The sequence below is a fragment of the Halichoeres trimaculatus genome, unplaced genomic scaffold (assembly GCF_033239565.1).
Source record: "Halichoeres trimaculatus isolate MK-OKI-2021-1 unplaced genomic scaffold, fHalTri1.1 fHalTri1_scaffold_6, whole genome shotgun sequence".
NCBI lineage: Eukaryota > Metazoa > Chordata > Actinopteri > Labriformes > Labridae > Halichoeres > Halichoeres trimaculatus.
In genome coordinates this window covers 12,556,251-12,584,103 of record NW_027437184.1, presented here as the reverse complement: position 1 = coordinate 12,584,103, position 27,853 = coordinate 12,556,251, and the positions used below count along the sequence as shown (strand labels likewise).

The 27,853-nt window shown below is 38.7% G+C and overlaps 1 protein-coding gene across 1 annotated transcript; it reads right to left on the bottom strand.

The window, feature by feature from the left end:
• Positions 1–75: 75 nt before the first annotated feature.
• Positions 76–26,645, bottom strand: ttc3 (tetratricopeptide repeat domain 3). The gene is made up of 46 exons (XM_074672182.1): positions 26,507–26,645; positions 22,618–22,697; positions 22,485–22,530; positions 20,911–21,070; positions 20,735–20,810; positions 20,075–20,128; positions 19,546–19,678; positions 19,261–19,346; positions 18,917–19,011; positions 18,632–18,694; positions 17,817–17,871; positions 15,484–15,640; positions 15,350–15,380; positions 15,170–15,257; positions 14,450–14,696; positions 13,244–13,304; positions 12,849–12,933; positions 11,772–11,924; positions 11,228–11,308; positions 10,559–10,668; positions 10,348–10,474; positions 10,140–10,262; positions 9,952–10,053; positions 9,759–9,851; positions 9,594–9,658; positions 8,316–8,452; positions 7,912–8,232; positions 7,495–7,770; positions 7,366–7,409; positions 6,745–6,795; positions 6,576–6,655; positions 6,322–6,483; positions 5,470–6,055; positions 5,308–5,376; positions 5,034–5,183; positions 3,854–3,993; positions 3,541–3,609; positions 3,367–3,463; positions 3,155–3,258; positions 2,991–3,075; positions 2,639–2,740; positions 2,084–2,268; positions 1,855–1,969; positions 1,558–1,698; positions 1,279–1,371; positions 76–402 (listed from the first exon to the last, which is right to left on the bottom strand). Exons 2-46 carry the CDS (start codon positions 22,684–22,686, stop codon positions 292–294), a joined length of 5,478 nt encoding a protein of 1,825 aa, XP_074528283.1. The 5' UTR covers positions 22,687–22,697; positions 26,507–26,645; the 3' UTR covers positions 76–291.
• Positions 26,646–27,853: the final 1,208 nt, after the last annotated feature.

The window sequence follows — 27,853 nt, the reverse complement described above, 5'->3', positions numbered from 1 at the left end:
GGTTTTCACACATTTTGTCATCTTTATCTCAAAAGTTTCACATTCCCTACCCAGATAAGTTGGCATTCAGACAAGTGAGCTCACACAAATCTGGGTTTATTGAGATTTCTTTTCCACATCACAACATGTAAAAGATACCCAAAAACTGTTTTAATGAAACGCTCAGTTAAAAGGGATAAAATCAGGCGTAAGGATTGTCAAACATAAGAGGGTTTTAATCAAACACTTGGTTTAAGAACAAATGAGATAAAAGTGGTGAGATTAGGTGATAAAGTTTTGGGGTTTAGGACATCATGGAGCTTGGCGTCTTCTGGCTGACAGCGCAGGGAAATCATCTGGCATCAGAGCGTGATCTCTGCAGGTAGGACAGGTGCTCTGCTCCTTGAGCCAGGAGCGAATACACTGAAGACAAAGAGAGATACAGATTTAGATTATCACGAGTAAAAAAAATTACATTTAAGAAGAAAGAAAAGGAAGAATAAATGAATAATACTCTTTTCTTAAGTCAGTCAAAGGAAGAAAGACAAACAGCACGAAGAATAAAGCATGTTATTATGTCACAAAGCTTTTGAATGCATTGCAGAATTCCTCAAAAGAGGCCTGGATCAACATCAATTAAAAATAATGATTACATCTTTTTAACAAAGATCATCTTTTAAGAAAAGACAACCTATGCATTTTGACTGAGCTGGTGCATCCAACATTACAGCGATCTAATATATGTATCTCAAATCATGAAAGCTTTAAGACAATGCTTACATTTGGTAATGAATGATTTATAAAGTACATTACCCATTATGCCAGTGCAGCCTGACGTTACAGATGCTGGAATACGTTGTTCAAGGCTTTTTCCATGAGTACAATAAATCTACAGTGCCTAAAATAATCCATCACTTCACCTTTAATTCACCTCCCTTACTACGTGCTATTACCTAACCTTTAACTGTGCTTTAAATATTTGTGTAATATAGAGGAGTTGTCCAAAAAGAAAATAGCTATCCAAGAATTTTCCAGCAAAGCTCTTAAATATTTCTGTTTGTGAACTTTGATTCCTCTAACAACAGCATTTCACTACTCCATGGTTATGAATTATTTTGTCTGATGTATTGAGTACAATTCCACCCAAGTCCTGATTAAAACCTACATTTTTTAAAGTTGAATCACATCAGAAGCTCAGCCGTTACTCAACAGGTCCAATTTTTATTTATTAAGAAGCATTAAAATAATGATATTTGTGACCCCTCTCACTCATTCAACAGCTACATTAAATTCACTCACCTCATTGTGGAAGCTGTGCCGGCACTCCAGCACACAGATGTCATCTGGACTCATGTCATCGTGACAGATGATGCAAGGATCTTCAACATTCAGCTGCAAAGAAGAAACACAGTCATGACCACACTCAGGAGCTCTCTTACCTAAATGAACTTTCTTACGAGCACTGTGCTACAATTCAAAGCCACCAGAAGCTCAAACAGCAGATTGAAAGCACTTTAATGATTAAAAATCTAAGCTCAACATGGAGCGGTTCATAACAGTTGATATTTCTGGACTCACTGCATTGGACTGTGGGGCTCTCTGGGCTCCTGCCTGGACTGGCAGCCAGGCTGGAGGTGGATTGACTGGTGGAGGGGTAACAGACTGAGCTGGACTTCCTCGTCCCATGAGGCTCTGTTTTTTAGGCCACTTTGACTTTTCCTGTGTGGAAACAAAATCAAACCAATGTGATGTTGGATAACAAAAGCTACACAGCCCATTGCTCTTAAGTACAACAGTTCCATGTTTGGACACACGAGACCATCAGGATCAAAATAAACCAACAGACTTTGTCAGAACATCCGATGAGAAAACTACCTGATGGTCCAAGATGAGCTGGCTTACTCCACCGACCATATCCTGTAAGGCCATGCTGCTCAGGCTGCCACCACTGGATGAACGAAACTCCTCAACAAACCGCATCAGATTTGACCTGAACACACACAGAACCAGCTGACTGAGTGGTCTTTATCTGAACAGCCCAAGAAGAAAGTTTTTTTTCTGCATGTGGTAGAAGTCCTGTGAGAACAGTGTGGTCTGCTGGTACCTGGTGTAGTCAGGGAACATGGCGGACAGGTGCTCCATGGCCTTGTCAAACACAGTGTTATGTAAAGGCGCTGCTGTTCTAGTTGGAGGTTTGTGTTGGGTCTGAGGCAGAGCAGCTGGAGCCTCAGCTGCAGCCTGCTGGGTGAGCGGGGGAGAGCTGCTGGAAGATGAAGCGGCTGCAGACATCTGGGACATTAACACAAGAAAGAAGTGTTTGTTTGGAGGTGGAGGAATCAAAACAAAAACAGAACTGCTGAGTCTCAAGAGATAAAAAACACTGATCAAGTTCACCTTTTATTATTTTTAAATGACAAAAGAAACAAATAACTTGTCTTTATTTCTACAATAAGAATCATCCTTCTGATAAATCTACATGAGATATTGGCAATAATGATTATATAGTATCCATTGCTCAGGCAAAAAAATAAGCCTGTTTGTACATTCTTTAGACTTATTTATCGCACAAACAGTCTAAAACTTGATCCAAGGTCTTTGATATAAGCTGTTTTTATATGAAAATAAAAAAAACACTAAATGTGGTGTCTCAGTTTCTTACTGGTGCAGCTGCAGATTCAAGCTGGTTGCCACCGTTGACAGGAAGAAGCTCGTTGACTCTCCTGCCCTTCTTCACCTGATCCATCTGCTCCTGGAACTGAGTCTGTGGAACAGACAGAGATGAGTCCATGTCAAATCATCCCACTCAAAGCACAAAATATTTATAAAATACACAGAGTATATATTCAGCTAATCAGAGAATCACTTCAGCTCTGACACGGTTTAAAAGCAGATCAGTCCAGATGAAGAGGCTGATTTTACACCCTGATCATAAAGTAAGCTGAGCGCTCATGATGATCTCTGAAAATCCTTACGAGTAGGTTAGTAATAGTCCCAACATAAACATTGTTTACCTCAATGGTAGAAATTTTCTTTTCAATTTCTTGCACGCTGGCTCTCCAAGTGTTTCTGTTCATTTCCAGATCCTGGTTCGGGAATCTTCAGATGAAAAATATCACACATTAGCACATAAATCAGACAGCAGAGTGATTAAAAGCAGTGGTATCACACCTCTTACCTGTGTACTGCTTCGTCCAGTTTGGTAACTAAAGCCTTGTTGTTCGCCAGTTCTCTGTAGAGGCTGTATAGACTCTGATCCCGACTGGTCTCCACCACCAACAGCTGCAGGAGCCAAAAGACAAGGATAAAGATCAATGCTGTAGAAAAGGAAAAGGACAGGAAGAGGGCGTAGAAAACCTGATAATTTTGTCTGCTTTTTTACATATTTACCTGAGCATTTTTAGACCTCCTGCTGGCCGAGCTGAGTGAGGTCTTACAGCGTCTAATCTCATCCTCCAGACTCATTTTCTCAGCTGCAGACTGATTACTGAAAGAGGACGATAGAAGTGAGACAGAGACGGATCTCTTAGTACTTTCTAGGTTCAGGGCCTGCTCATCACTTACCTCAGCTCCAAGAAATCCTTAAGCTTCTCATCGTAGCTGCTTTTCTTCTCCCGGATGTTTCTGGTGAGACTGCATGGGAAAAATTATTAAAAAAAAGAGATCAGCTATATTTAAAATTTTTTGTGTTTTTGGTGTGTTTTTGAGTGAAGTATTTGAAAAAGCTGTCATTGTTTTAGACTAAGTTCTGCGTCTCGCCACCTTCTGAGACAACTGTCCATTAAAGCACCTGACACACACTGCTACAGAGAGACCATTCACGACATTAATAAACATATGGACCCAGGTTAATAAACAACAACCCAGATGACGGTACCTCCTCTGTTCCTCCTGCAGGTCTTCGGTCTCCGCTTTGAGGGACTTCAGCACCTCCTGATTGGCTTTTTTCTCGTTCTGATCTTTCTTCACCTCCTCTTCAAGCTTCTGCTGGAACAGTCCCAGCTCTGTTTTGGTCACCTTGACGAAATAAAAAAAGAAATTTAGCTAGGGCTGAACAATTTATCAATTTTAAACCTACATCGCAATGTAATAGAATGCATTTTCAAATCGCAATGGCTGCAATTAGAAGAAAAAAAAAAAGTTTCATGTAAACAGACCTGGAGGGAATATAGTAACTTATACTTGTTCTCCCTTAAAACCAGCAAAAGTCAAAATGCTGTTTTTTTTACTAGGAAAAAAAAAACCCTGTGGGCTACAAAGATCCATCCAGTAGATCGTAGAGCCATACCCCTTGGTCACTTTTTTCTGTATGGTTTGTTACTCTTACTGTCGACTGGAGGTCAGTAAAATTTCAGTGTTCCTTTTTCGCTATCAGTATCTTTTGTCGGTAAGTCATGCTATAAAATGACTTAAAACTTGCGTTAAGTGAACAATGCAGAAGATAAACGTCCCTCCCAAAAAAACGTATGCTAAATGGCAATCGCAATATTGGTCTAAAAAATTCACGATTAGATTATTTTCCAAAATCGTTCAGCCCTGAATTTAGCCTCTCAAGTTATCACCTTTAACCCTGTAGAGCCCAGTGCAGCTGCTGTGTCCATTTGCATATCAAGTTTCAGTCAGTGGTTGAATCGTTTTTTTTGCAGTTTCACTTTCATGTGAAGTGTTCAACCAGAGCGCTGTTTCCTTCCACTTATGTGTTTGCGAAAATCCGGTATAAAGTGTAAACAACAAAAACATTATGAAACAGGCCGTGGTTGTTTGCATCACTTCCTGCTTTGAATATATGTCATCACGTTCACATTTAAATTTTTTGAGGGATACAGTCATGACATTTCTGTATTCAGAAAAGTATGTGTTTAAAGTTTCATTTTTTATGGTTTGATGCACTTTTTAGCAACTTATTTCCTTATTGTGGACATAACATTTGGGGTATAAAGGTTGTACTAATGTATAGAAAAAATCTTATGCAAAACAATGACACTACAGCATGAAAGAATGTAAAGATATGCTGTGGCAGTATTGGTATGGTAGGTCATAGTGGTTTCTGCACCTACCTGCACATTTGTAGTGACCCTCTGTATGTCTTCCTCGAGTTGGGCAATGTCTTCTTTGTGCTTCAGATCCACTTTGTCAGAACCACTAGACATTTTCTGGATCTGCTTCTCCAACGTTTGGTTTTTCTTTTGCTTTTTGTTGAGGTCGCCCTGGAGCAAAAAACAAGACACACAAATAGACGGGCATTGTTCATCCTGAGCAAAGCTTCTCACATTTAGAGTGTGTGTTCAGGTGTGAAAGGAGCTTCAGACACTGACGCTGTGAGATACTCACCTGACAGCTCTCAAAGTGCTCATGAAGCTCCGTGTTTACTGCTACACTCCTCATGGTCTCCTGACTTGTCTGCAACACGCAAAATAAGAGAGTAGATTAACTTATTATTGCACAGAACTCGCTGCGTCTCTGTTCTTGACTTCTGTTTCGATGTGAATTTACCTGAACTGCAGCATGTTTCCTTAAAAGGTTTTCCTCGTGTGACACTGAAGCAGCTCCACCTGAAGAGGAATCAATTTCCTTGAGTCCACCTTCACCCTCGCTACAGTATAGATCCGCCTCCTCACAGTCATTAAGAGCTAAACAAGGGACCTCATCTAGAAAATCATCAGTACGCCACTCATCACGTCTGTTAAAAAGCGCGTAAGGATTCGGGAGGATTGGATACATTTGAGCCTGTGCTGTTGGATTATAGTCCGGATACCGTGTGAAAGCTGCTTCATGACCCGACTGTAACTCAGAGGAAGCACTGTTCGTGTAAGGATCTACTATTTCATCAAGATCATCCAGGCTGTCCAGGTTGTCCAGGTCGTCCAGGCTGGCCTGCTGCAGAGAGACGGCGTGTTTCATCAGGCCGATGCACTTTCCAATCTTAATGAAGCGAAGGGACTCCAGGAGAAAGGCCTCGAAGCCGCCTGCTTCTTTGATCTTGATCTGAGCCTCGGGAGGGAAATGTTCCAGCTCACCCACCAACAGACGGTCCTCAGCTACCAGGGGACCATGCTCCTCCAAAATCTGGGCAAAGTAGCTGCAGTGAGGGAAAAAAAAATCCATAAAATTTATAAAAGAATAAATAAACCAGGATAACAGAAATATGATGTTATATCTTGCTTTTAAAAATCTGCTTCTGTTCAAGGCCTTATAGTTTAAACTTTAGATATGGCTGTCTAAATAAGAAAGCATGCCTCCATTGTAGTTGATGTGGCCAAACTTGTTAATATAAGGCACGAAGAAAAGGTAAGAGGTCTCATTTTTACACCTTCACTAAAATAGTTGACTTAAGTTTCCACTTACTCATACAAAGTCTCTTTTGTTGAGTCGCGGTTGTTGTTGTCCAACATGTTTTTAAAGTGACCCCCTCTGTGTCCGGTGCTGTTGTACTGCTCCTCAAAAGCTGCCACCTGCGCTCGAAGGTGGCTGGGTACAGTGAAGGGATCCCCGGGGTGAAGGAATGATCTGTTGGCATGAAATATTAAGAGTTGAATACATGCACAAACTTATCCAGTTACAACAAGACACAATGTTTACATGTGTACGATGCTACTTACAAAGAGTCGTCTTCAAAATAGTCCTGGTCAAAGTCCTCTCTTGGCGTTGCACTTCTCTCCTCAGGGAAAACATAAAAATGCTGAGAGGAACATGAGAGGAAAGATGTCAATAAATGCTCTGTGTTCAGATTATTGTAACATATCAACAATACATCCTCCTCCTACTGACCGGTGGCTCTCTTCTTTTCTTTTTCCGACCTCGACTCTTCATAGGAGAATTCTGATTGGACAAAAAAAAGGAAGAGTTTACGGTCAGGCACTCAGCTACTTGAGACGCAAGGATGAAGTTGGAGAAGAGAGATGACCTCTGCGAACAGATATCAACTATCTGAACATAGGGATGGGTACCGAATTCGGTACTTATATTGGTACCGACTGAATTCTGTCAGAAGTACCAGGTACCGATTCACGAAAAAATCAAGAGGTACCATGTATAGGTCCCTAATGCATCCTTCTTAGGGAGTGTAAAAGTAGTCAATTTTCCATGCTGGACATGAACACACTATTGCAAGGTTATATATGGAAAAAATATGTTACACTGAAAAAATATATACATTTTATTAAAAACAAATTGATTTTTTTTTTTTACACCACATTAATGAAAAAAGGACCGAAAATTGGTGCTGTTGAGTACCGGTGCTGATTGCCAGGTACCCGGCATCGCTACCATATTGTTTCAAGAGTGAAAGGTGCCCATCCCTATTTGGACCCTGGTGTCTGTATTTTTTTTCCAAAACAGCATATGTCCCACATGATAATTAAAGGAAACAAGAGGTTTCTATAAACTTACATTTTGATTTTCATCAGACTTTTTTAAGACTGAACAATGTCCATCTGAAAAACATGAAAAGTGAAATCAAACCCTGACCAGGAACAGAGCAGAGCTTCAAATGAAATGTTTGAGGTTAAACATACGTACCCATCATATCAAAATACTCATCCAGTAAAGACTGCAAGGAGACATACGCATCTCTATGCTCCTCCAGAGTCCAGATAAACAGTCTTGTGTCATGAGGTTGAGCTTCTTTTAGGTATTCAGTCAGAGTCAAACCAGCATTTGAGAAAAGCTCTGGCTTAATCCCAAGCTTGTCAATAATCACCTCTTTCAAAGGGGTAAAGTAAAGCAAAAAAGACAAGTCCAGCTGCTTCAGGTGTTCTTCGTGACGCTCGATAAAGGATTTGGCAGCATTCAGGCCTGCAGAGGGCAGAGAGTAACGAATAAGATGTTAAAGGAAGGGAAAGATGTCCAAGTCTTCATTTTTTCTCTATATCAGGATGCAAATCAGTCAATTTAACATGTGGGTTTCACATTTCAAGCAATGTGACAAACACTGACCTGCGTTGTTGAGCTGGCATGCCCACTTGTTGAGTTTAGGAGCTATATTCAGAGAGCTGCTGAGGACTTCTACCACCACTCGAGCCCAAACCCGGTTCTTCCTCTCCAGCACAAGCTCAAAAGCCTGACCCAAAGTCTCCAGAGGCTCCTGCTGACAGTTCAGTAATCGTCCAGCGATCTCGTTCCCTCGCGACAGGTCCAGCTCCAGCCAGGGCTTCAGAGCGTCGGTCAGTGTTGGCACAGTGAGTCCTTTCTCCTCTCGCAGCAGCTCCATGTTCTGACTGATCTGCAGAAGAACTCGGTCTCTGTACAGCAACCAGGCTGAGAAAAGGGTGACAACATCACAGAGTCAGTGGTTCATCTACGACTTCAAAGTGTGGAGATGAGGATGCCAGAATCTTTACCTTTCTGCTGAGTCTGAGAGGCCGTGTCTTCTTTCTTCTGCTGAATCTCATCACTGATCACCTGCTTTTCTTTGAACGACTGCTTGTTCTGTTTCCTTTTCAGTTTGCGCTGTTCTTTAGTTTTGAGATTTTTCACACTGAAGATTCAAAACAACATAATAAATAAAAAACAAAAGACACACTGCTAAGCATTTTGGCATTGAGACTTCATCAAGAAATCAAAAAAATCTTTGATATCATGGTGTTAGGCCTGTCACGATAACAAATTTTGCTAGACGATAATTTTCCAAAAAATTTTTGCCGATAAACAATATTATTGTCAATATTATTGTGATTTTTTTCCCCATTTTTTCATTGATGTAATTATGATAAATGGGATAATAAAGTGAGTACACCATATCAAACGCAAGAAACTTTAATTTCTTAAGAGAATTTAACTGTAATTAAAAGGTCAGGATCTTTTAAATAAAATAAATTAATATAATAAGTTTAACAAACGAGAAAGAGAAAAAAATACAATGAAAATGAAATTGACTCTTTTAGAAAAAAATACATGTCAATGAAAATAATTAATACTAATCAAAACCAATAAAACATAGACCCTGTCTCTAAAAAAAACACTAGCTTTTTTGGCGCTTTTATTTCTATTTACTTTGCAGACCAAAAGCCTCAGTAAGAGCGGATTGTCAAAGAACAAGGCTTCACTGCACCTCCCCTTCTTCTTCTTCGTCGCTACTATTTTCAAATGCGACATATCAGCTCATTGGTGTTCATGAGCTCACGCTTTGTTCATTCTGATAAAAAACAAAATATTCCCACACTGGGACTGTGGCAGGCGGCTTAAGAACCGTATCTTTGGTGCCATCACTCATATTAGCGTGGGTTTCCTCCTTACCCCTAAGGACGCTCGCTTCAGCTCTCTCCGTGTGTACGCGCGAGCAGCCCTGTCTTCACCCCAAAGATCGCATTTTTGACAGATGCTCACTCTGCTATAAATCTGCTAAATCCGCTATAGAACCTATGCACCCCGATGTTAGGAAAGATAGACGTAGTGAGCCATCTTCTCATTCAGCCTCTTTGGTCGAAAGAGAGGAGGAAAACAAACGTGTGCACGTGTCAGTTTATCGAGGCTTGCAAACTTACTGAGGATGTTTTTATTTATCATTCGATTAATTGATTTATTGATTATCGTGACAGGCCTACATGGTGTACATTTATGTTTGAGCCTTTTGTTTTAAGCCTGTTGATATTTTTAAGTCTGTGGTGCATCAGCCTTACCTTGTACATTTCTGATTCACTTTTGGTTTCTTTGGTGTCACTGCTTTGGTGATGGGTGCTTCAAACTGAAGAAAGAAAGGAACAAAAGGTTCAAAATAATGATCCTGGAACCTAAAAGAAAAGTGACCAACAAATCTTACCTCCATGCAAAGAGGATTGTCTTACCTTACATTTGACCAGGCCTGTTGAACAGTAGATTTTGATGTCACAGATTTTACCGACACAGTCTGGAGTAAAACAGGACTCTAGCAGGAAATCCTAAAAGAGCAGAGGAAGACAAAGTTAACATTGACAAAGTTTTAGCTCCTGATATTTCATTCAGGGTTGCTCTCCTCTCAGCCATGAATTCTGCATTAACCTTTTCACTCTTTTCAAACACAGGTGACGTCTTCAGGGTCTTCCAACAGGCCATGTGGTATTCAACAATGCAGCTCTGACAGCAGCTCATTTGAATGAAGCCCTGCACACAAAGGCGCAGACGTTTAAAATGTTGACATTTGTATATTTCTCCTTAACAGGCTATGATTTTAAAAGTTCACTTGTTACCTTAAAATCTGGATCTGTAAAGTAGATTTCAGCCTTAGAAGAGCCCAGGCATTTCTCAAGCCGGCAAACAGCATCAGGAGCAGGCGGAAACTTGCACAGCTCTACATTTTCCTCCAGGATTTCCTGTACAAATAAAAAGTCAGGTATGATCATCCTATATTTGAGGAATCATCTTCTTGAATTCCATTTTCTAAAAGCAACACCTTACCTTTAAATAACCTGGCTGTGTTTCTTTGACAATCTCTTTGGTTAGAGGCCAGGTGAGTTTTCCAGGTGTTATCTGATTCTTCACCATCTGCAGAGAGTCTGAAAACTGCTCCAGAGCAACTGAAAACCTGCACCCAGGAAGAGATACACATATGTATCAATATTTAAAACAAAAATCACACAAAAACTGGTCAGACTGGAAGTTGCTTCACCTGTTCTCTCTGAGAAACACTTTGCCAACGGCGTAGAAAACCAGACACTGAAAAGTCCTCTCCTCGTAAGTTTTAATCTTCTCCAGAAGTTTTCGTGCCTCTCCGAGTTCCTGCGTTGAACAAAGTGGCCACAGGTTATGTTTGCTACACATAAATCTCACCTTTTCTCATGTTTTTTCTTTTTACCCAAAAAGAGTTAAAAGTTTTGTAGTTAGACTGATTATTTCACCATTCATCAAATTAATATATAACCTACAAGATGAGATATTCTAGGATTTTTGTCATATACAGAATTAAATCTTATTAACTAAGCAGCATGAAGCAAAAAAAATAAAAAAATTACAACAGATCAGAGGTTTGGTTGAAAAACTGTCTCCCTCCACCATCTAAGCCCATCAACACAGCTAAGTTTAAATCTCTGCATTTATAATCTGCTGCAGGTGACCAGATTTATCTAATTTTAACAATAAATGTTCAAGTCAAAACATGAAAATCTCACATTGAAATATTGTTCTACCATTTTTTTTTTCTGAGAATGTGACACCCATTGTAAAACAACTTTCAGTCTTCAGAAAAACTACAAAATTTCTTTAAAAAGAAGTTAATTTTCCATTTTTCTTAATTGTATTACTGATATTTATTTTCCATATATCAAATGATCCATGTTACCTGAGGCTGGCCAATTTCTGTCAGGGCTGATGCACGACCGAACAGCAATAGCAACACATCCAGAGTGGAAATACCAAGATCCTGAAGAAGGAGAAAGAAAGAAGAAGAAAGAAAAACAATATCAACCTGTGCTTTCTAACTGCATAATGCAAATTAAACAACAGACTTAAAGCTTTTAGTTGTGTGCATGAACTCATCACTTCAATCTGAAACCTGATTCATGTTCTGTGACTTCAGTACTTAGCTGTCTTTAGGCTTAGTTTTTAGTCTTTCTGACCAGTAAACATGAACAGAGAGAAGGGATGACTTGCATAGAAAAAAGGTGGATGATAAGTATAAGATTGATGCATCTACTCAGTAAACCCAGTTATCACTAAATGATATGTTTTTTTTTCATACAGTGGACAAAAATGAACAACAAATGCAGATGTACCTCTCTACCTAACAATAAACAACTAAAATAACACGTAAAAACACCAGGAACTAAACCAATAAGTCTTTACTTCAATTTTGAAACTAGAACATAAACTAGTTATGGGATTACCTTTTTGTTGTTGGCTTCGACAAGAACCAGAGCCTGGCTGAAGGCCTGCTCTGCGTTGCGGCCGCGGAGGTCGGTCAGAGCGGTGTGAGCATCCTGCACTATCGATTTCAACTCTTTGCACAATGCCGCTTTGAGATTGACTGGTTTTGGTTTCTGGAAAAAGAAAAGAAAACAGACGTTGGACTTTTTCACACACCGATTCTTATGCAATAAAAACTGTTTTACAAACCCTTAAAGGAGAACAAAAAATGAGACGGTGCAAAGAAAATAAAGATGGAGAGTCTGGGGCAGTTCTCTGTCAGATAGAAGAATGTTACTGCAGTATTGTACGTGTTCAGCTTTTGGTAGGGTTGTTGTCGTTAATCAGAGCATAACACTTGATAACATTAAGAGAGTTTCCTCAGCTCAGTGAACTTCCACACATCAGACACACGCTTCCAAGAACCCTGGTGCTTCTAGAAACCACAAACTCTTTAGTGCCTCAAACTGAAGAGTATGATTTCCTGCCATGGTACATGATGCAGCACTGTTTGCACAAAACATGAGCTGAAGCTTTAACTGAGATAACACCCAAAGAGTGCAGGAGATATTTGGTCTATTTTAGATTTGGGAAGTTGATTACAGTTTGATGTTTCCTCAGTGAATCAATCAGTATCAAACACAAAGAGTGACACACTTTGCTGCTTTTAAGCAACATGCCTTACACAATTAAAGTTTCTTTCAAAACATACTCTCCAATTTAAGCTAATGTGTCTGAAAAGAAGAGATACTGATATAAACCCATTCCAGTTGCATGTCATAAAGTATAGCCGAATGTACGGTAAAGGCTGACTTTAACTTTCCAGAGCTTCATTAAATTTCAGGATTTGAAGAAAGGCTCAAAAAATGGAAAAGTTATAATTTGACTCACTTTTTTTCCAAATGCTAAAAGGATTTATACATGTGTGTGTGTGTGTGTGTGTGTGTGTGTGTGTGTGTGTGTGTGTGTGTGTGTGTGTGTGTGTGTGTGTGTGTGTGTGTGTGTGTGTGTGTGTGTGTGTGTGTGTGTGTGTGTGTGTGTCAATCCCTACACCTTACCTCAGTCTCACTCTGGTTGTTTTTGTTGGGTTTCTTCTTAACCACAACGCTTGAATCTCCATTTTCACTCTTTGAAGTTGGCTCACTGAGAACACAAATTTCAAACAGACCCTTTCTTTAGCTCTCACAGCTGTTTCTTGCTCTGAAGTATCAAAACTTCAATGTGAATCCACACATCAGGATGTAAACTCTCACATGATGTGAATCAACAGCAGGAAACTGAACTGTTTGGACGTCTTAGAAAGAAAAACTAATGGTTCTAAGCTAAGCATCTTAAAAATGTTATCAACAACTACAGATTTCCTCTCCTCGGTTTTATACCCATGACAAAACAAAGTGATAAGCAGTCATATTGTTTAGAAAAGCTCTTGTGAAGTATAACGGGCTCCTCTTACCTTTTTGCTGGTTTCGAGGCTTTGGCAGCGCTCTCTGCCTGTGTCGTCTTTTCATTTTTCCCTGAGGAGAGAAAAGAAGCCACAAAGTTTTTGAAAGTCATCAGTAGATCTTTTACTTTTTTTTCCTCTAACTTCTGATCAGACCACAAGTTTTCTTTCAGTTCAGGCTGTTCTTATCCCTGCATGCAAAACCAATGTGAAACACAAAGGCTGCAGACCTCCATCTAAATACAGCTGAATAAAAAAAAGTCTGTGTGACCACAAAACTCTTTGACCATATATGGAAACACAAACAGTTTGATAAGAGATGCTGCTCCTCTGACCTTTGAGGAGGAAATGCCCCCGATTAACCAACAAGTACTCAGATTGAGATCATGTACCAATGCCTGATGTGAAATCAAAGCAGATCAAATACAAAGCACAAGAATCAAACAAGCAAAAATCTTTGCAGCATTTGTAAGTCCCACCTCCAGCTTGGAGACAAGTTTCCTGATTGGTCAATAATCAGGAGTAGAAGAATTTTGTTTTCTAGTTGAGTTTATTTCAACCTAAATGATCTAAAGTCTCTTGATCTAGTCAAGATGATCGTTTGAAATGAAATGTCTCTTCAAGTAGTTTGTTTGATTTTGGTTAACACTTAAACAGGTGTTCAGATTGAGGGAGCCACTCATTGAGCCACACGCTCAGTGTACTGTGTGTCCCATTATCTTTTCTGACTCTTGTGTGAAAATGTCTGACCGTCTGTTCCCAACGACTGCTGAATGTTATCAAAGTAAAGAAGTGAGACTTTTGGCCTTCAGCCTTTAGTCTCAGGAGGAAAAAAAAAAACACAGAAAATTTTAGATTGTGTGCACATCCCTTAATCTGACAGTATCTTCCGCTATTTTACAGTAAAGTTAAAGAGAAAGAAACAATCTAAGAAGGATAAGGATTTATTTATTTTTGATATCTTTTGTCTATTTATGCATAATTTGGATTTTTTTACTGGTATCAGAGACGCAAACTACTGCTTTCAAACTTTCTTAAACATTGACAGGTGGCAGACAAATGTCAAAAGATCCAGATATACAAAGAACAGACAGTCAGATAAGTCTAGTGCAAAAAGAAAAGACAAAACTCAAGGTTGAAACAAAATTACAGTTTTCAAAGAAATCCAACAAGAATAAGCGAAGCAAATCTAAACGCATGAAAGAAAACAGAACTCACCTGCTTGTTTGTCATTTTTCACTTCTGGTTGTTTACTGGTTTTGGCCTCTGGTAGTTTGTTGTTTTTCACCTCTGGTTGTTTGTTGTTTTTCACTTCTGGTTGTTTACTGGTTTTAGCCTCTGGTTGTTTACTGGTTTTAGCTTCTGACTGTTTGTTGTTTTTCGCCTCTGGTTGTTTGTTATTTTTCACTTCTGGTTGTTTACTGGTCTTTACCTCTGGTTGTTTGTTGGTTTTAACCTCTGACCCCTGTCAAAACAAACAAGTCAAATCAAAATACAACCTTAACAAACATCCACAGGAACTCAGTAAGTGGAAAAAGTGAACTAATGCTTCATTCACTCTGACAGAACTTGATTATCACAAAACTTAAAGCAATGAAGAGAAAAAACACTTCCAACTGATTCTTTTTACATACATGGGTAAAAAGAATAACAAGGCAGAGTTAAAATAATAATTCAGAAAAAAAGGATTAGAAATGAACAAACTTGCTGGTTATAAAAAGTTAAACTTGTGAATCCAAACTGTTACTGTCATCAAAAACTGACTGTGAACCTAAACCTTGTACTCTTTGACTGATTATGCAATGTCAGGTTTTTGATGCAGTTTTGGTGGAGAACACACAATCACTGATGGATGAAGCATCCTGTAAAGCAGCTCAACGTTTTCCCGCTTTGTATCGCTTAAATCTTTTACTAAGGAAACACAACAGAGGCACTAACCTTGGTTTGAGAAGCTACACTCACAACAGCACCAATCTTGAAAGACTGTGTTGGCTGTGCAGTTGGTGCTTTGTTAGTGCTGTTAGGTCTGCAGGAACAAAAAAAAAGCAAAAATGTGTCATTAGTGAAGTTTATCAAAATCACATTCGACTGCAGACGTCAAAGACGGCACAGACTTACTTTTTGCTCTGAGTTTTCTTGAGCTGTTCAGCTGAAAGACAAAAAACAAAAAAGGGTCAATTTAATTTTTAAGTACAGTTTCCCAGCTCCATGGACCTAGTGGGTGTCTTCTCCCAGTGAAAAGGAGAGCATACCTTGTTTTAATTCAGTGAAAAACTTTTGGCGCTGTTGATCCAGATCTCTGAGCCCCTCTTGGTCGTCCTTGCACCAACTTCGGCCGAGATCATTTGCAGCAATCGCCATTTTAAGCTCTCCTAGCAAGAACAAGGCTTCACAGTAGCGATAATGGCCCTGTAAACAAACAGCAGATTAATCACTGACTCAAACATGACGACATGATGATGTGTTTTCAGTGGCAACATGAAGACAAGGTAACAGCCGGTTGTGTAGTTCATGTGTCAATGTGACATGAAAAACACAGCTTCAGTGACTCCGCAGTTTACGTAAATGTTAAGCTTTACAGACACAATGCTGTGGTTTACTTCAGTGGTGGATTTAAAAATTAGAAACCCTCTCACCCCACACACAGACTGTTTGTGACTCTCCTCACTGGCAAGAGGCCGTGGTCCATCAGGGCTAAAACCTCTCATCACAAGAACAGTTTCTTCCTCTCTGTCGTCAGCCTGATGAACAATATATTTTTCCCCCTCCTCCTCCCACGTAACCAGGACTCGTCACATGAGACTGACTTTCTTTTTCTTTATGTATTACATAGGGCTGTCATTTTAACGCGTTAATTAGATTAATTAATTACACCGCAAATTAACGTGTTATAAAAATTAAGGCAGATTAATCTGGATCCCAAACCCGTGGGGCGTTCAAAGACACACTTATTTTCAAATGTCTGGCATTTACAAACCGTTTGTCCTACTTGGAAAAAGTGGTGTTCTCGTCAGATTTTCAAATTACCGACAGTCCCTGAATGTATCACACCTGACATCAGCAACATGCTTTAAACCGGGGGGAGAAGCGAGAGTGATTTTTGTGAGACTGTGGTCCACATCTCGTTTATTGACACGTCCTTTTGCAAATCTGCAGAAAATCAATGGTTTGCTTTAGCTCAATTCTGTAAAAAAAGGGTAATTCTACACTCTTTACTGCATTTAACAAGCCCTGAATGATCGATATTTGTCCTGTATTTAAATCTAAAGAATTCTTTGAAAATTTCCTTCCATCTTCCTGGTGTCTTGTTTCAGCTTGGGGCTGCTCTGCACCAATGAGCAACAGTTTGTGTGTTCAGAGCATGGGAAACTGAAAGTACTTCCCTTTTCTTTGATCCAAGACTTGAATTAAGTGTTTTGTACATAGTTCCTCACAGTTTTTAGCCTTTAGCCCTGGTTCTGCTGACCTCATAGAAGTATAGAAGTTCATATTGCAGTGAAGTCTGATGTAAGTACACATCGAGTAAAAATGTGACAGAAGCAAAAACCGTCCTAAAAATCAAATCAGCTTATCTTAGGTGCAGGACTGTGTAGATTTTGTAAAGATAGAACCATAAAACTTTTTTTGTGTTCCTTATGCCTCAGGGTACCTAAAAATGTGTTGTATATATTTCAACCTTATCTTTAAATGTTTTTTTATGTCTTTAAATATAATTTTAATGTCCTGAAATTCAAAATCTTTATTTTGGGGCCTTAAGCAGATATGAGATTAAAATGCAATTAACTAGATTAATTAATTACAAATCCTGTAATTAATTAGATTAATTTTTTAAATCGCCTGACATTAACCCCCACTGGACTTTAAATTGCACAGCTACCTATTGCAAATTGTATTTTCTGTTTCTCATCATTATCATCATTATCACTTTTGTTTAATTTTTTTTCAATAAATTTTCTTTGATTCTCTGTATTTTTCTATTTTATATCTTAACTTTTTCCATACTCTATCTTACGGGATGTATAGCTTGTAAGTCTGTATTATTTAAGTAGTTGCTAGTCTCACGTTATTTCCTTGTCAATTGTTAGCACAAATACACCAAGACAAACTTCTTGTATCTGCAAATGTACTTGGCAACAAAACCTGATTCTGATGACCTTTAAAAAAAGTCAAAATTTCATTCCCTAAAGTGATCTGCGTATGTAACTAGAGTGTGCAACACTCTCTTCATGTCCCAACATGTTCTCAGATACTAGAAGGACTCTCTAGCGCCACTCTGAGCTCAGAGGCTCAAACTGCCTGAAGCAATGGTGGGACTTTCTGCTGTACTGTGAGAAAACAGTTGAAAGAGTTTTTCTTGTTTTAGATAAATGAATGATCACAAGATCACCACCAATGGGAGGAAGAGCAGCAGCAGCAATTTTCCACCTTGGTGCACAATAAAGACATATTCTATTCTATTCTATTCTATTCAACACTTTTATGTAAAACTGATCGAGATGGAGATGGTTTTGGTGAGTCGTCTCAAACATTGTTAACAGTTGTGTTTCTTTGTTAATTTTATTTTTTACAGAGACTGGAAACATACCTTTGCCCAGAGAGGCTGAGCCAAGCAGGCACGTTTTCCATCACCCATAGCTTTTCTGTGGAACAAATAAGGAGTTTAAACTTTTAATAAATACAAAAATTACATTTCTAAGAACAACATTTTTTCTGAAACGTGGTTTTCATTCATTCATGGGATTGTACTCATGAAGGTGCTCATATAATATGCATCATTCTAATGTGCATAATTCTAATTCATTTCACCGTGTTTTCATTTTTCCTTGACATTTCTAGGACTAAACCAAAAAGTAAGGTTTCCTTATCCACTCCAATAATGCGTACAAAGCAAAGGGAAAATATCCAGTTTACAAAAATTAAGCCTATGCAGGAGAGCTAAAAGTTTCAGTTTGTTGACAGTCTGCTTGAAGCTGGCTGCTGAAAGACCAGAAACCATGACACACTAAGCCAAGGCTTCAATACTCTGTTCAGGAACAGAAGGGTGAAGTCACAGAGACAGCATCCATATTTTGAACTAGTCAATGGTACAAAGTCGAAACATTTAGAGGTCTCTCTACTGACTGGCTGCAGTTAAGGTCACAAAGCTTGTCTCCTTCATCTTAACAACATCAACACCATCATGCTGCGTTTTAAAACGCCAGCAGCAACATTTATCAGCTACATTTCATCTAATTTTAAAATCCTACTTGAGAAAACAGCATCTTTTTTTCAAAACACTGATTCTTAAAATAAATACTGTGGTTTCTTTGTTAATTCTTCATTGGAGTATGGCCAAGGCCCCCTAAAACTACTGCTTATAATCAAACAAATTAAAAATGCTTGTGAAAAAAGTGTACTTACAGGTACTTCTTGCAGCGGATAAAGCACAGGGCCCTGTTTCCATAAACGATATGATTTTCAGGGCTGGATGGAGAATAAAAGCTTCAGTTAAGAAAGCGCAGTAACTTAAAAGGTTTACAATCAAAAAACACCGAAAAAAAAATATTTTTGCTAAATTTGTTCAAATATTTGTTCATTATTTATTTCTGTAGACTCAGAAAGCAGTTTGTCATTTAACTTCAAATAAAAAGGAGAGCTTTTCAACTGAGTACCAAATTAGATAAAAAATATTTCACAATCACTTACTTATATTTGATGGCTTTGGAATAAAACTTTATAGCTTCCTCATACAGCTGGCTCTGGAATTTCTCATTTCCTTTCTTCTTCATTTCTTCACATTTCTAGACGTGAAAGAGGAAACACATATTTTACAGGAGCAAGAAATAAAAAGCTCTTACAAACAATTTATTCCAAGGACCAGAAAGTGAAACCTTAACTAGTTCTTCCTCTTTGGCTTTCAGACACCCATTTGTTTTAAATGAGTCTGCTCAGGCCACATTCAGTGATTTCAGTGACTAACAAACAAAACTGATTAAATACACGTCAGTGAGAGGGAAAGCCTGTGTGTGTTTCATGCCGCTGTGCCTCACCTCTTTAAGAAGACCAGATGGTTGAACCAGCAGTGTGTTCATCGTCCTCTGCAGGTTGGTACTCATTTTGTGAATATATCGAGCAACTGTTGGAAAGTAAAAAGAAGAGGGTGCACGGGTTAACTCTGAGCATTGAGTGAAAGTTCAACAGGCTGCAGGGTTTTCAAAATGACTGACATACAAAATATTGAGGAAAAAATGACTCCCTTTGTTTTTCTTCTTTCCACACTTGTTTCAAATTACTTTGAGCAGCATGTATGAATTAGAGGTCCAGCTGTAACTTACACTCTGTGAAGAGGACTAGCAGGGTTGAGAAGCCGTTGTCAAAATGGCCAAAGTCCTCTAATCGCTGGCGAACACAGTGTTCTCCGGATCGCTCCAACCATCGTATTGCATCCTCGTACGCCTCCGGGGAACGCTGAAGGGACAGTGTGACATAAACGTGTCAAAAGGCAAAACACTCAACATTAATACCGAACTATACAACGACCAGTGGTCCATGAGCGGCAGAAAGGTGATACACAAGTTAATTACATGCTGTATTTTAGAAAGACTTTTTTTTTTTTTGCATCTTTATAAAATTTAACGTGTTCAGATAGATTATTCAAATCTGATACAAATCTGAAACCCACTGTCACAAAGAGCTCATACTATCATGTCCCAAAGATACTATCTTAGTCTCCACACTCTGCTGCATTATGTGTTATAATCTTTTTTACAGTTACAAGGTACGATTTCAATTATTACAGACTGAAAGAGCAAACACACTGGTTCCATAATTTATAACTGTGATATTCTTTGAATTCAAACTCACCGTGTTAAACATGTTGCTTATCCAGAAAACTTGCTTTGTGTAGTCTGTTTTCATCTGGAACAGGAAAAAAAATCATTAAAAGGTCAAAAACATGAGCTACAAACTTCCAGAAATCAAAAGTGGAGAGGTCAGTTATCTAATCAGAGTTCTTTTAATTCATCTCATCTGTAGCTTCTGACCACATGGTTAATATGGAGTTTTTTAATCATTTTAGTTTCAGTGTAAAACAAGTCACGAAGAGCCCAGGTCTGAGTTTCATGCATTCATTTTAGTTATCATGTCAACGGCTGCAAAACCACAGACTGGCTGACAGACAACACCTTCCACTTATCATTACAACTCAATGTCACCAGCTGGTGTGCTAACTTGAATTTCTGCTCAAAAAATCAGCCAGATTTAGGGAAAAAAAGAGAAAGGGAAAAGGGAGAAAATACAAAGAAAGCCGGAGGTTTGGGAGAGAAAGAGTGAAAAAAGGAAATATGAGAAACTGAACAGCTGCTGCATTATTTATTTATTTGTCTTTTTGGTCAGCAGCGAGATAAAAACATCACATCCTCAGATGTGTTAGAGATTATGAGAACAAAGAAAATAATTTATCGTATTAAAAGTTCCTGAAACTTTGAGGTGAAAATTCTAATAGCAGAAAAAGTGTAAACTTACAGTTCCTTTCTCCAAGGTTCTGAGGACAGCTTCTACAGTCTCTATCCTGCTCAGCTGCTTCATGCTTATATCTTCACTGTGAAACAAAGAAGAAGACCGTTAATAAACCGATGCAGAGAATTAATAAATCTAAATTAACTCAGATTAACTCAGATGCTCATCAGAGTTGTACCCACTTTGAGTTGATTAGTCCTATTTCCATAGCCCAGAGGAACAATGGGTTGGAGTCTTCACGCTGCAGCAGGATGGGCAGCCAGAAGGCACAAAGTGCCATCCTCTGTGTCGCCAACGCTTTCATGTCCCATGGTATAGTGCTCCATCTTTCAATGACCTCCGCTAAAAAAGAAAATTAACAATTAGATATTTTCAGAAGCAAAGTTGGTTTACAGCCTCAGACTTGCCAGATGATGCCTTGTAGTCAAAACCAACTAGTTTTGCTACTTATTTGAGGACGTACAAAAGGACTTTTTTTTTAAGCCTCAGTCAAATTATGATTCATCATTAGGTTATAAGTAAAATTTATACGGTACAGTTAAAGTGTTGAGGAGCGTCTGACTTTGAAATGTGAACCAAAGAAATTGTGAGAATCTGTTCTTTTGCTCCAAGAGTTCAGCTAGTTGCACCTTATCATTAATTGAACGATACAAATATGCATGTTTGCTGACATGTTTTTTTTAAATGTAACAGTGCCACTGAGGAAGCTGAAAGTATGCAGCTTTTAAGTACAAGTTCATTCCTCTACTCATAATAAATTATTATTATTATTATTAAAACACAGAGTTCCAAAAAAAGTTCACAAAGCCCCTAAACATCCAAATTTCTGGATGGTTTCTTTGGATCCAACTTTATTGAGGTTTGCTCTTTCAAAAGTCAGTTTAAAATCAACTCCAACTTCAGAGGTAAAATGTTTGTTTTGACTCCATGCTAAATTGTGAAATATTTGACTTTAAATGGATAGTTCAGTTTTTTTGAAGTGGGGTTGTATGAGCTCTATGTGACCACTAAGGACCTTAGATACAGTAGAAAGGTGTCTCCTCTCCCTCAGTAAGACACAGACTGTAATCCCTGCTCTTCTGAATTCTGGAGTGACCTGTAACAACAACGACAACAACAATCGTGGCAGCAGTAACACTCAGCATTTTGATGTCCAGTGTCCGCGGATGTTTCCTCTGTATTCCTTTTAGTCTCCATCTGTAGCAGCTCCTCTTCTGTGTGCTCCGGTTATACAGGTATCTTTTTGGTTCCAAAGTGAATGGAACTTCAGCGTCGCTGTCATAGTCACTCATTTTGAATTTCCTACGCTGCCTCACAATCCTTAGAGTACAAACAAAAGAATTATGATACTTGATCAAACTTACACGAGGCTACGACCGGCGGCTGAAGCATAGCTTGTTTACATTCCCTACAGCTGAAAGGAGGAGGGGGGACGGAGCGCACTGGCGCTGCACGGAAGGACACATGACCAGTTAGTTAGGTCCAGATGCATGATTATATTTCCGAAGACTTAATGCACTTAAAAAATATTTTATGTAGCGTACTCTTAAACTATGGTATTACTTTTTGATTTTAGTTCTTGTAGGCAGAGAAAATAGCCTTTTGAATTCAGAATTCAGAAGAGCAGGGATTACAGTCTGTGTCTTACTGAGGGAGAGGAGACACCTTTCTACTGTATCTAATGTCCTTAGTGGTCACATAGAGCTCATACAACCCCACTTCAAAAAAACTGAACTATCCCTTTAAGTTTTCTTACCTGAGGGATCGAAGGTGGTTGCTTTGAAATTTTGAGCAGCAAATTTCTAAAAGGAAAAGAGAAGTTCATAAACGACACAGAAAACAACACGTTTGTGGAACTCACTCAGATTAATTACTGTTTTTTAACTCACAGCTTTGATCCGTTGTCCAAAGTCACAACATTCATGGCTACAGTCACTATCAGAGTCTGAATCCGACATGTTGTCCAACTCTGTGAACACATTCAGAAACATTTCATTCATATCACTGTCTTAAAATCAACACAGAGGGTTTCAGCACATATGGTGTCAAAGCGTCTTTGTGTTATTATGACTGTAATTTCAAAACAAAGCATTAGACAAGCTTTTAAAAAATATAGCATACGAGCAAAGTTGATGTTGATGCCAAATCTTTGTGCGCATTTATTTAGTCAACATGTTTACAACCAAATGAATGCTGCCCTGTGAAAGATGAATCCAGTTGAATCTCACTGCATTATCTGTCTGAACAAAGATTACAAAAAGCACCAACCATGACTGTTTCCAACCAGTGACAGAATGCAGTTACCACACCCACAGAGCTCTTTTGTGGGATACTGAGTGTCACCTTTAAAGAATGTGCAAACACCCATACACACACATGGAAATAGAAACTTAATGTCTGCATTGATCCTGCTCTGCTGGTTCATCCGTGAGAGACAATAAATGACTGAGATCTGTGCTCAGGAGGATTTTCAGTCGTAATGACGTGAAATGTTTTCATTTATACCTCCAGTGGTTCTGGCTTTCACCCACTGAAATGTCTGCTCTACCATCATTACACCTGTAGGTTAAACTGTGAGAATGAATGAGCACACCACAAGGGATTTGACCATGATCTACACTGAAGGGTATTTGATTAACAAATGTGCTTCTGCTGGATCAGGGCTGGTTTAAAAAAAAAAAAAATAGATCAGACCAATAAAGTTCTGGTTTAAAATGTGGAAAACACCAGTTATGACTAAACGGAAAAAAAGTCTTCATAATAAAAACACCCCTACTTTTTTATTAGACAGGGAAACAGAGCTGCAGCTAAAAAACCAGCAGGGTGATTTATCACAGTGATTATATCGGTTACAGGTGTTTTTTATACCATGGCTCTATTGTGCAAGTTCTGGCCTGTAAATGACTTATGTGATCCAATACTTTGGAGTTCCTTTTTAGCATCTCCTCATACAACTGCAGCCAGGCCCAACTGCAGAAATATTATCCTCAAGGGCAAAGATGCCACAATACATTTTCTTTCATGCTTTATTTCTTGTCATATTACAGAAAATAACTTAAAGGGGACATATCATGTTTGTTTCTCCTTTTCACTATGCCAGACTAGGATGCCTGTAAAGCATTTCTGCCCTCAGTACAAGTCATTTAGTTCCTTCATTGCCCCACAATAGCGTTCTCAATATCCTCATTTTAGGCCATTCTGAAGATCTCGTTGAAACGCTCCGTTTCGAGAATGACCTCCAGTAACCTCGCAATGTCACAGCTCTTTGTGCTCTGATTGGTCAGTTCTATCAGAGGGGCGGAGGGCGTAGAGCCAGGGGGCGGTTTTTGCAGCGTAGCAGTATTTACAAAATTGCCACATTGAATGGAGCAGACCGCGCGAGTTTGCTGTTTGCCAAAACTTCACCGTAAGGCATTGATAGCACTAATAAAATGGCAGAGTGTAGGATACGTCCTTTTGTATTGGACCCCAAGTCAGACCCGGACGGTTCTGCAGCTCAGGAAGAAAATCCACCTCGACACAGATCATCTCAGGACGCTTCAGTGTGGTGAGTCAAACCGGTACTGTAACGTGTATAGTTTATACGTATATACTCTTGGTTGGTGTATTCCTCGGTGGTGGTTGGGTGACTTACTGACATCACAGAGGAGGAGCTGCTTTATCAGATTACTCCAATAAAAAGAGAGGATCCTCGTGTCGTCATGAAGGTTGAAATCTCAAAGCCTAATTTCAATGACCCATTTTAAGAGGCATCAAATCTCGTTCTAGGATATCAGAAAAAATACAATATCTCATTTTCTTAAAATTCAGGGGGTGAAAGGTCTTGTTTCTAACTTTATTATTTTATATGCAAGTATTAAATCACAGATCAGCATGATATGTCCCCTTTAAATCATGATCAACTTTTGCGTCAATGTTTGTGCAGAGCAAAGTAGGAGCTGGTCAAACACCTTCCCTGGAGTAAGCCGGCTAGTTTGAGCTAAAGGCTTGCCAGGGTTTGAGAGCATCTTATACAAACTGACAGCTCAAGGTAAAAGTCTTTTGTTGTACAAGACAAAATATTTTTTTTTGTGATGATATATACAAACAAGTTCCTCTCTGAAAGAGTCTGGTACAGCTGGCTTGTTTCAAAATTTTTATAATCTTTTATTATATCAAGGACTGTGTCTGAGTGGAGCTGAGGTAACATCAAATGTTTTGTATCTACAAGTAATTGCCAAAACACATAATAATAAGACCCTGGAGGAAAAAGAAGAAGAAGAAAAGGGAATCTTTTTTCAATCTCTTCAAGAAACTTTTGCAATCTGAAGAAACCAAAACCATGTTGGTATAATTAGGATTGTCATGAATCAACAACCCCTGCCTCACACATCCACTACTCCTAGTTCAGCCCAGGCCTACATGTTGGCATTTTCAAAAGCCTGTGATGAGAGAGACTAGGGGATAAACCACGCCATGCCATTATGACTGAAGCTCACAAGTATGTGTTGACTTTGCAGGCAACATCCTAGATAAATATGCAGGAGAAACAACAATAACATTATTCAAAGACTGTCATGTAGAGTGAAGGAAAGGAGAGTTGACAGGTATCCTATATGGCACAGTTCTGTACGGTAGCCCTGAAGTTCAAAAGACAATGACAGCAAAAGGAAACACAATAACAAAAAAGGAAAATTTATCAACAACTGTCCACTCTTGCAGTGTTCGCAGTGTGGTGTGGGTAGCTGATGTCTTTACTTAAATCTGCTGCCAGATGGCTAGAGATATCTAAATGTTTATCTCTGTTACATAGTAAGCAGGCTACACTGGATGTTTTCTGATCTGTTACTATTCCTTTTTTTTGATGTATTTAGATATTTTGATGTGGTGTCTTTCCATTGTTTATTTTTTGTTCTCTTGTTGTTACTTTAATTTTCTGCTAAGTCATTTTGTTTTGCACTAAAGGGCCAACGTAGATCTGACGACGTTCAGCATAATAAGTGCTCCTTCTAAAGTAACACAACGGACTACCACACACCCTAACCTCATTTGTTATTGCTTTCCAAGTTGAGTGGGACCACATTTTCGATCAAATTCCTTCTTCAGTTTTTAATGCATAAATCCCATCATATTCCAAGATCGGAAACGTTGTCGAACTACGTGTGTGCAAGTTAAACAAGTAGAACAACGTGTTCCACTACATCAGCTGCATAATAGTGTTATTATTCATGGTGTGTCTGTGCTGGAAGCAGGTCTATAAAGCAGGAAGAGGTTAAGTACTCAAAAAGCACGTACCTTGAAATTTCATAAGCAGAATTACATTAAAAGTTGTATCATATTGTCTACAGATGTGGATTGAACTAATAAAACGTAACGTTGTTGGTTTAATGCGTAGGCCGTGCTCCTACGAACTAAAGCGTGGATCCATGGTTTAAGTTTCGTTAGTTTGTAAAAACAGAAATCTTTCGGGAATTAGGTAATTTGGTTCACGCCCCTTCATCCCTGGCCCCAGAAACATGTTAGCCCTGGAGCTAACCTACGTAGCTATAATCGAAACTTAGGAGTCGTTCAGTGTAATGACATGTGATTTATGTCCACAGTGTTACAGCACTTAAAGTTATTAAATATATTATCGTTTCAGTGATACGTTCCCACTCGTTGTTCATTAATGATGGCTTTAGACGTCTTTGTCCCTTTGTTTTCGCGCGAAACAGCTAACAGTGCCTCACGCTTGGTTGACGGTTTAGCTTGACACTGAATAAGACATCTAAAAATATATTTCTACAGAAAAACACTTACCTTAAGGTCTGCTGCGCGAACGCTATCAGTAGTCTGGGTTTGTTCTGTTCATATCAGTAAAGCTACGGAAGTTAAGAATGAGATGCCACCACGCACACGCACATGCGTAAATAAAACGCTTCAAAACTTCTTCTACTGTTCAAGGACGAGCAGGCTGTTTGATGCGTGGCGTTCTACTGACCCCTGCGGACAGGCGTGCGAATATACTACACTGTCAATGGAATAGTTGTGGGCAGTGCCTTGTAAATTTTACAAGCTATGAATCCCCTCAACGTGTTTCCTTTGCTGAATATTGAGGAAAACTAACAATGGCATTCAAAGACTGTCCAAAAAGAGTGCAGAAAAACTTAACATAACGTGTTAATATTCAATGTACACCCAAAAACAAATATATTGTGGATATTGAATTCATAATTCAACAAAGACAAAAAAAGGAAGAAAAAGAAAAAAAATACTATAATTCCTTATTGTCAACAGCTGTTTTGCTGAGCATTGCTAACTTATTTGTCCCAGATATCATGGACAAATATTAGGGACAGTGACTAATGAGGATTGGTATCAAAAAATATCACATATAAAAAAAAATATGTGACATTTCTACCATTTTTAACCAATAAAATAATCTGTTCCATTACATTGTTAAATGTTGTAACCACAAAAGCTTCACCTTCCAGAAGTTCCAATTTTAGACCAGAATTTCATATGTATAGACGTAGGGGTAGCTCTTGAGTCATTATCAGTTATAGCTCTTAATTCTGTTGGCTTGACAGAAGTAGCCTCAGATTTAAAAAAAAAAAAAAAAAATAGGTTTCATCTTTTTTTTTTGCTACCAATTCAATACTAACTTTTGAGGATAACTCCATTATGTACTGAAACACACATAACACAAAAATGACACCATTAACTCATTGGGAAAATATTTATTCAGGAAATTAATCAAATAAAATCTTGTTTTTTTGTGACATGTCTAAAATTTGACTGAAGAAGGACAAATGTTGATGATAATACACTTTTCCATGAAACAAAATTGGAAAACCTAACTTAACACTCAAATTTTAAACACAATTCAAATATTTAATACAACAGATTGAAATGAAAAAATCACATCAAACTGATTTCTGTCTAATCTGACCCGAGCTCGAAGTCTTCCCTCTGCTCACGCAAGCTGCGAAAGACTTCCTCAGGGTAGAGAAAGAAGTTTCTGTTCTGCTCCAGGTCCTGGGCGTTCATAATGCGCATCACTAAAGCTTGTTGGATGGCTGGAGACTCACATGGGTGGTGCCGCACGTTGTGACTCACATTCCTGTGGGGCTCAATCACTAACAGACCCTGCTGGTAGATCTCCTC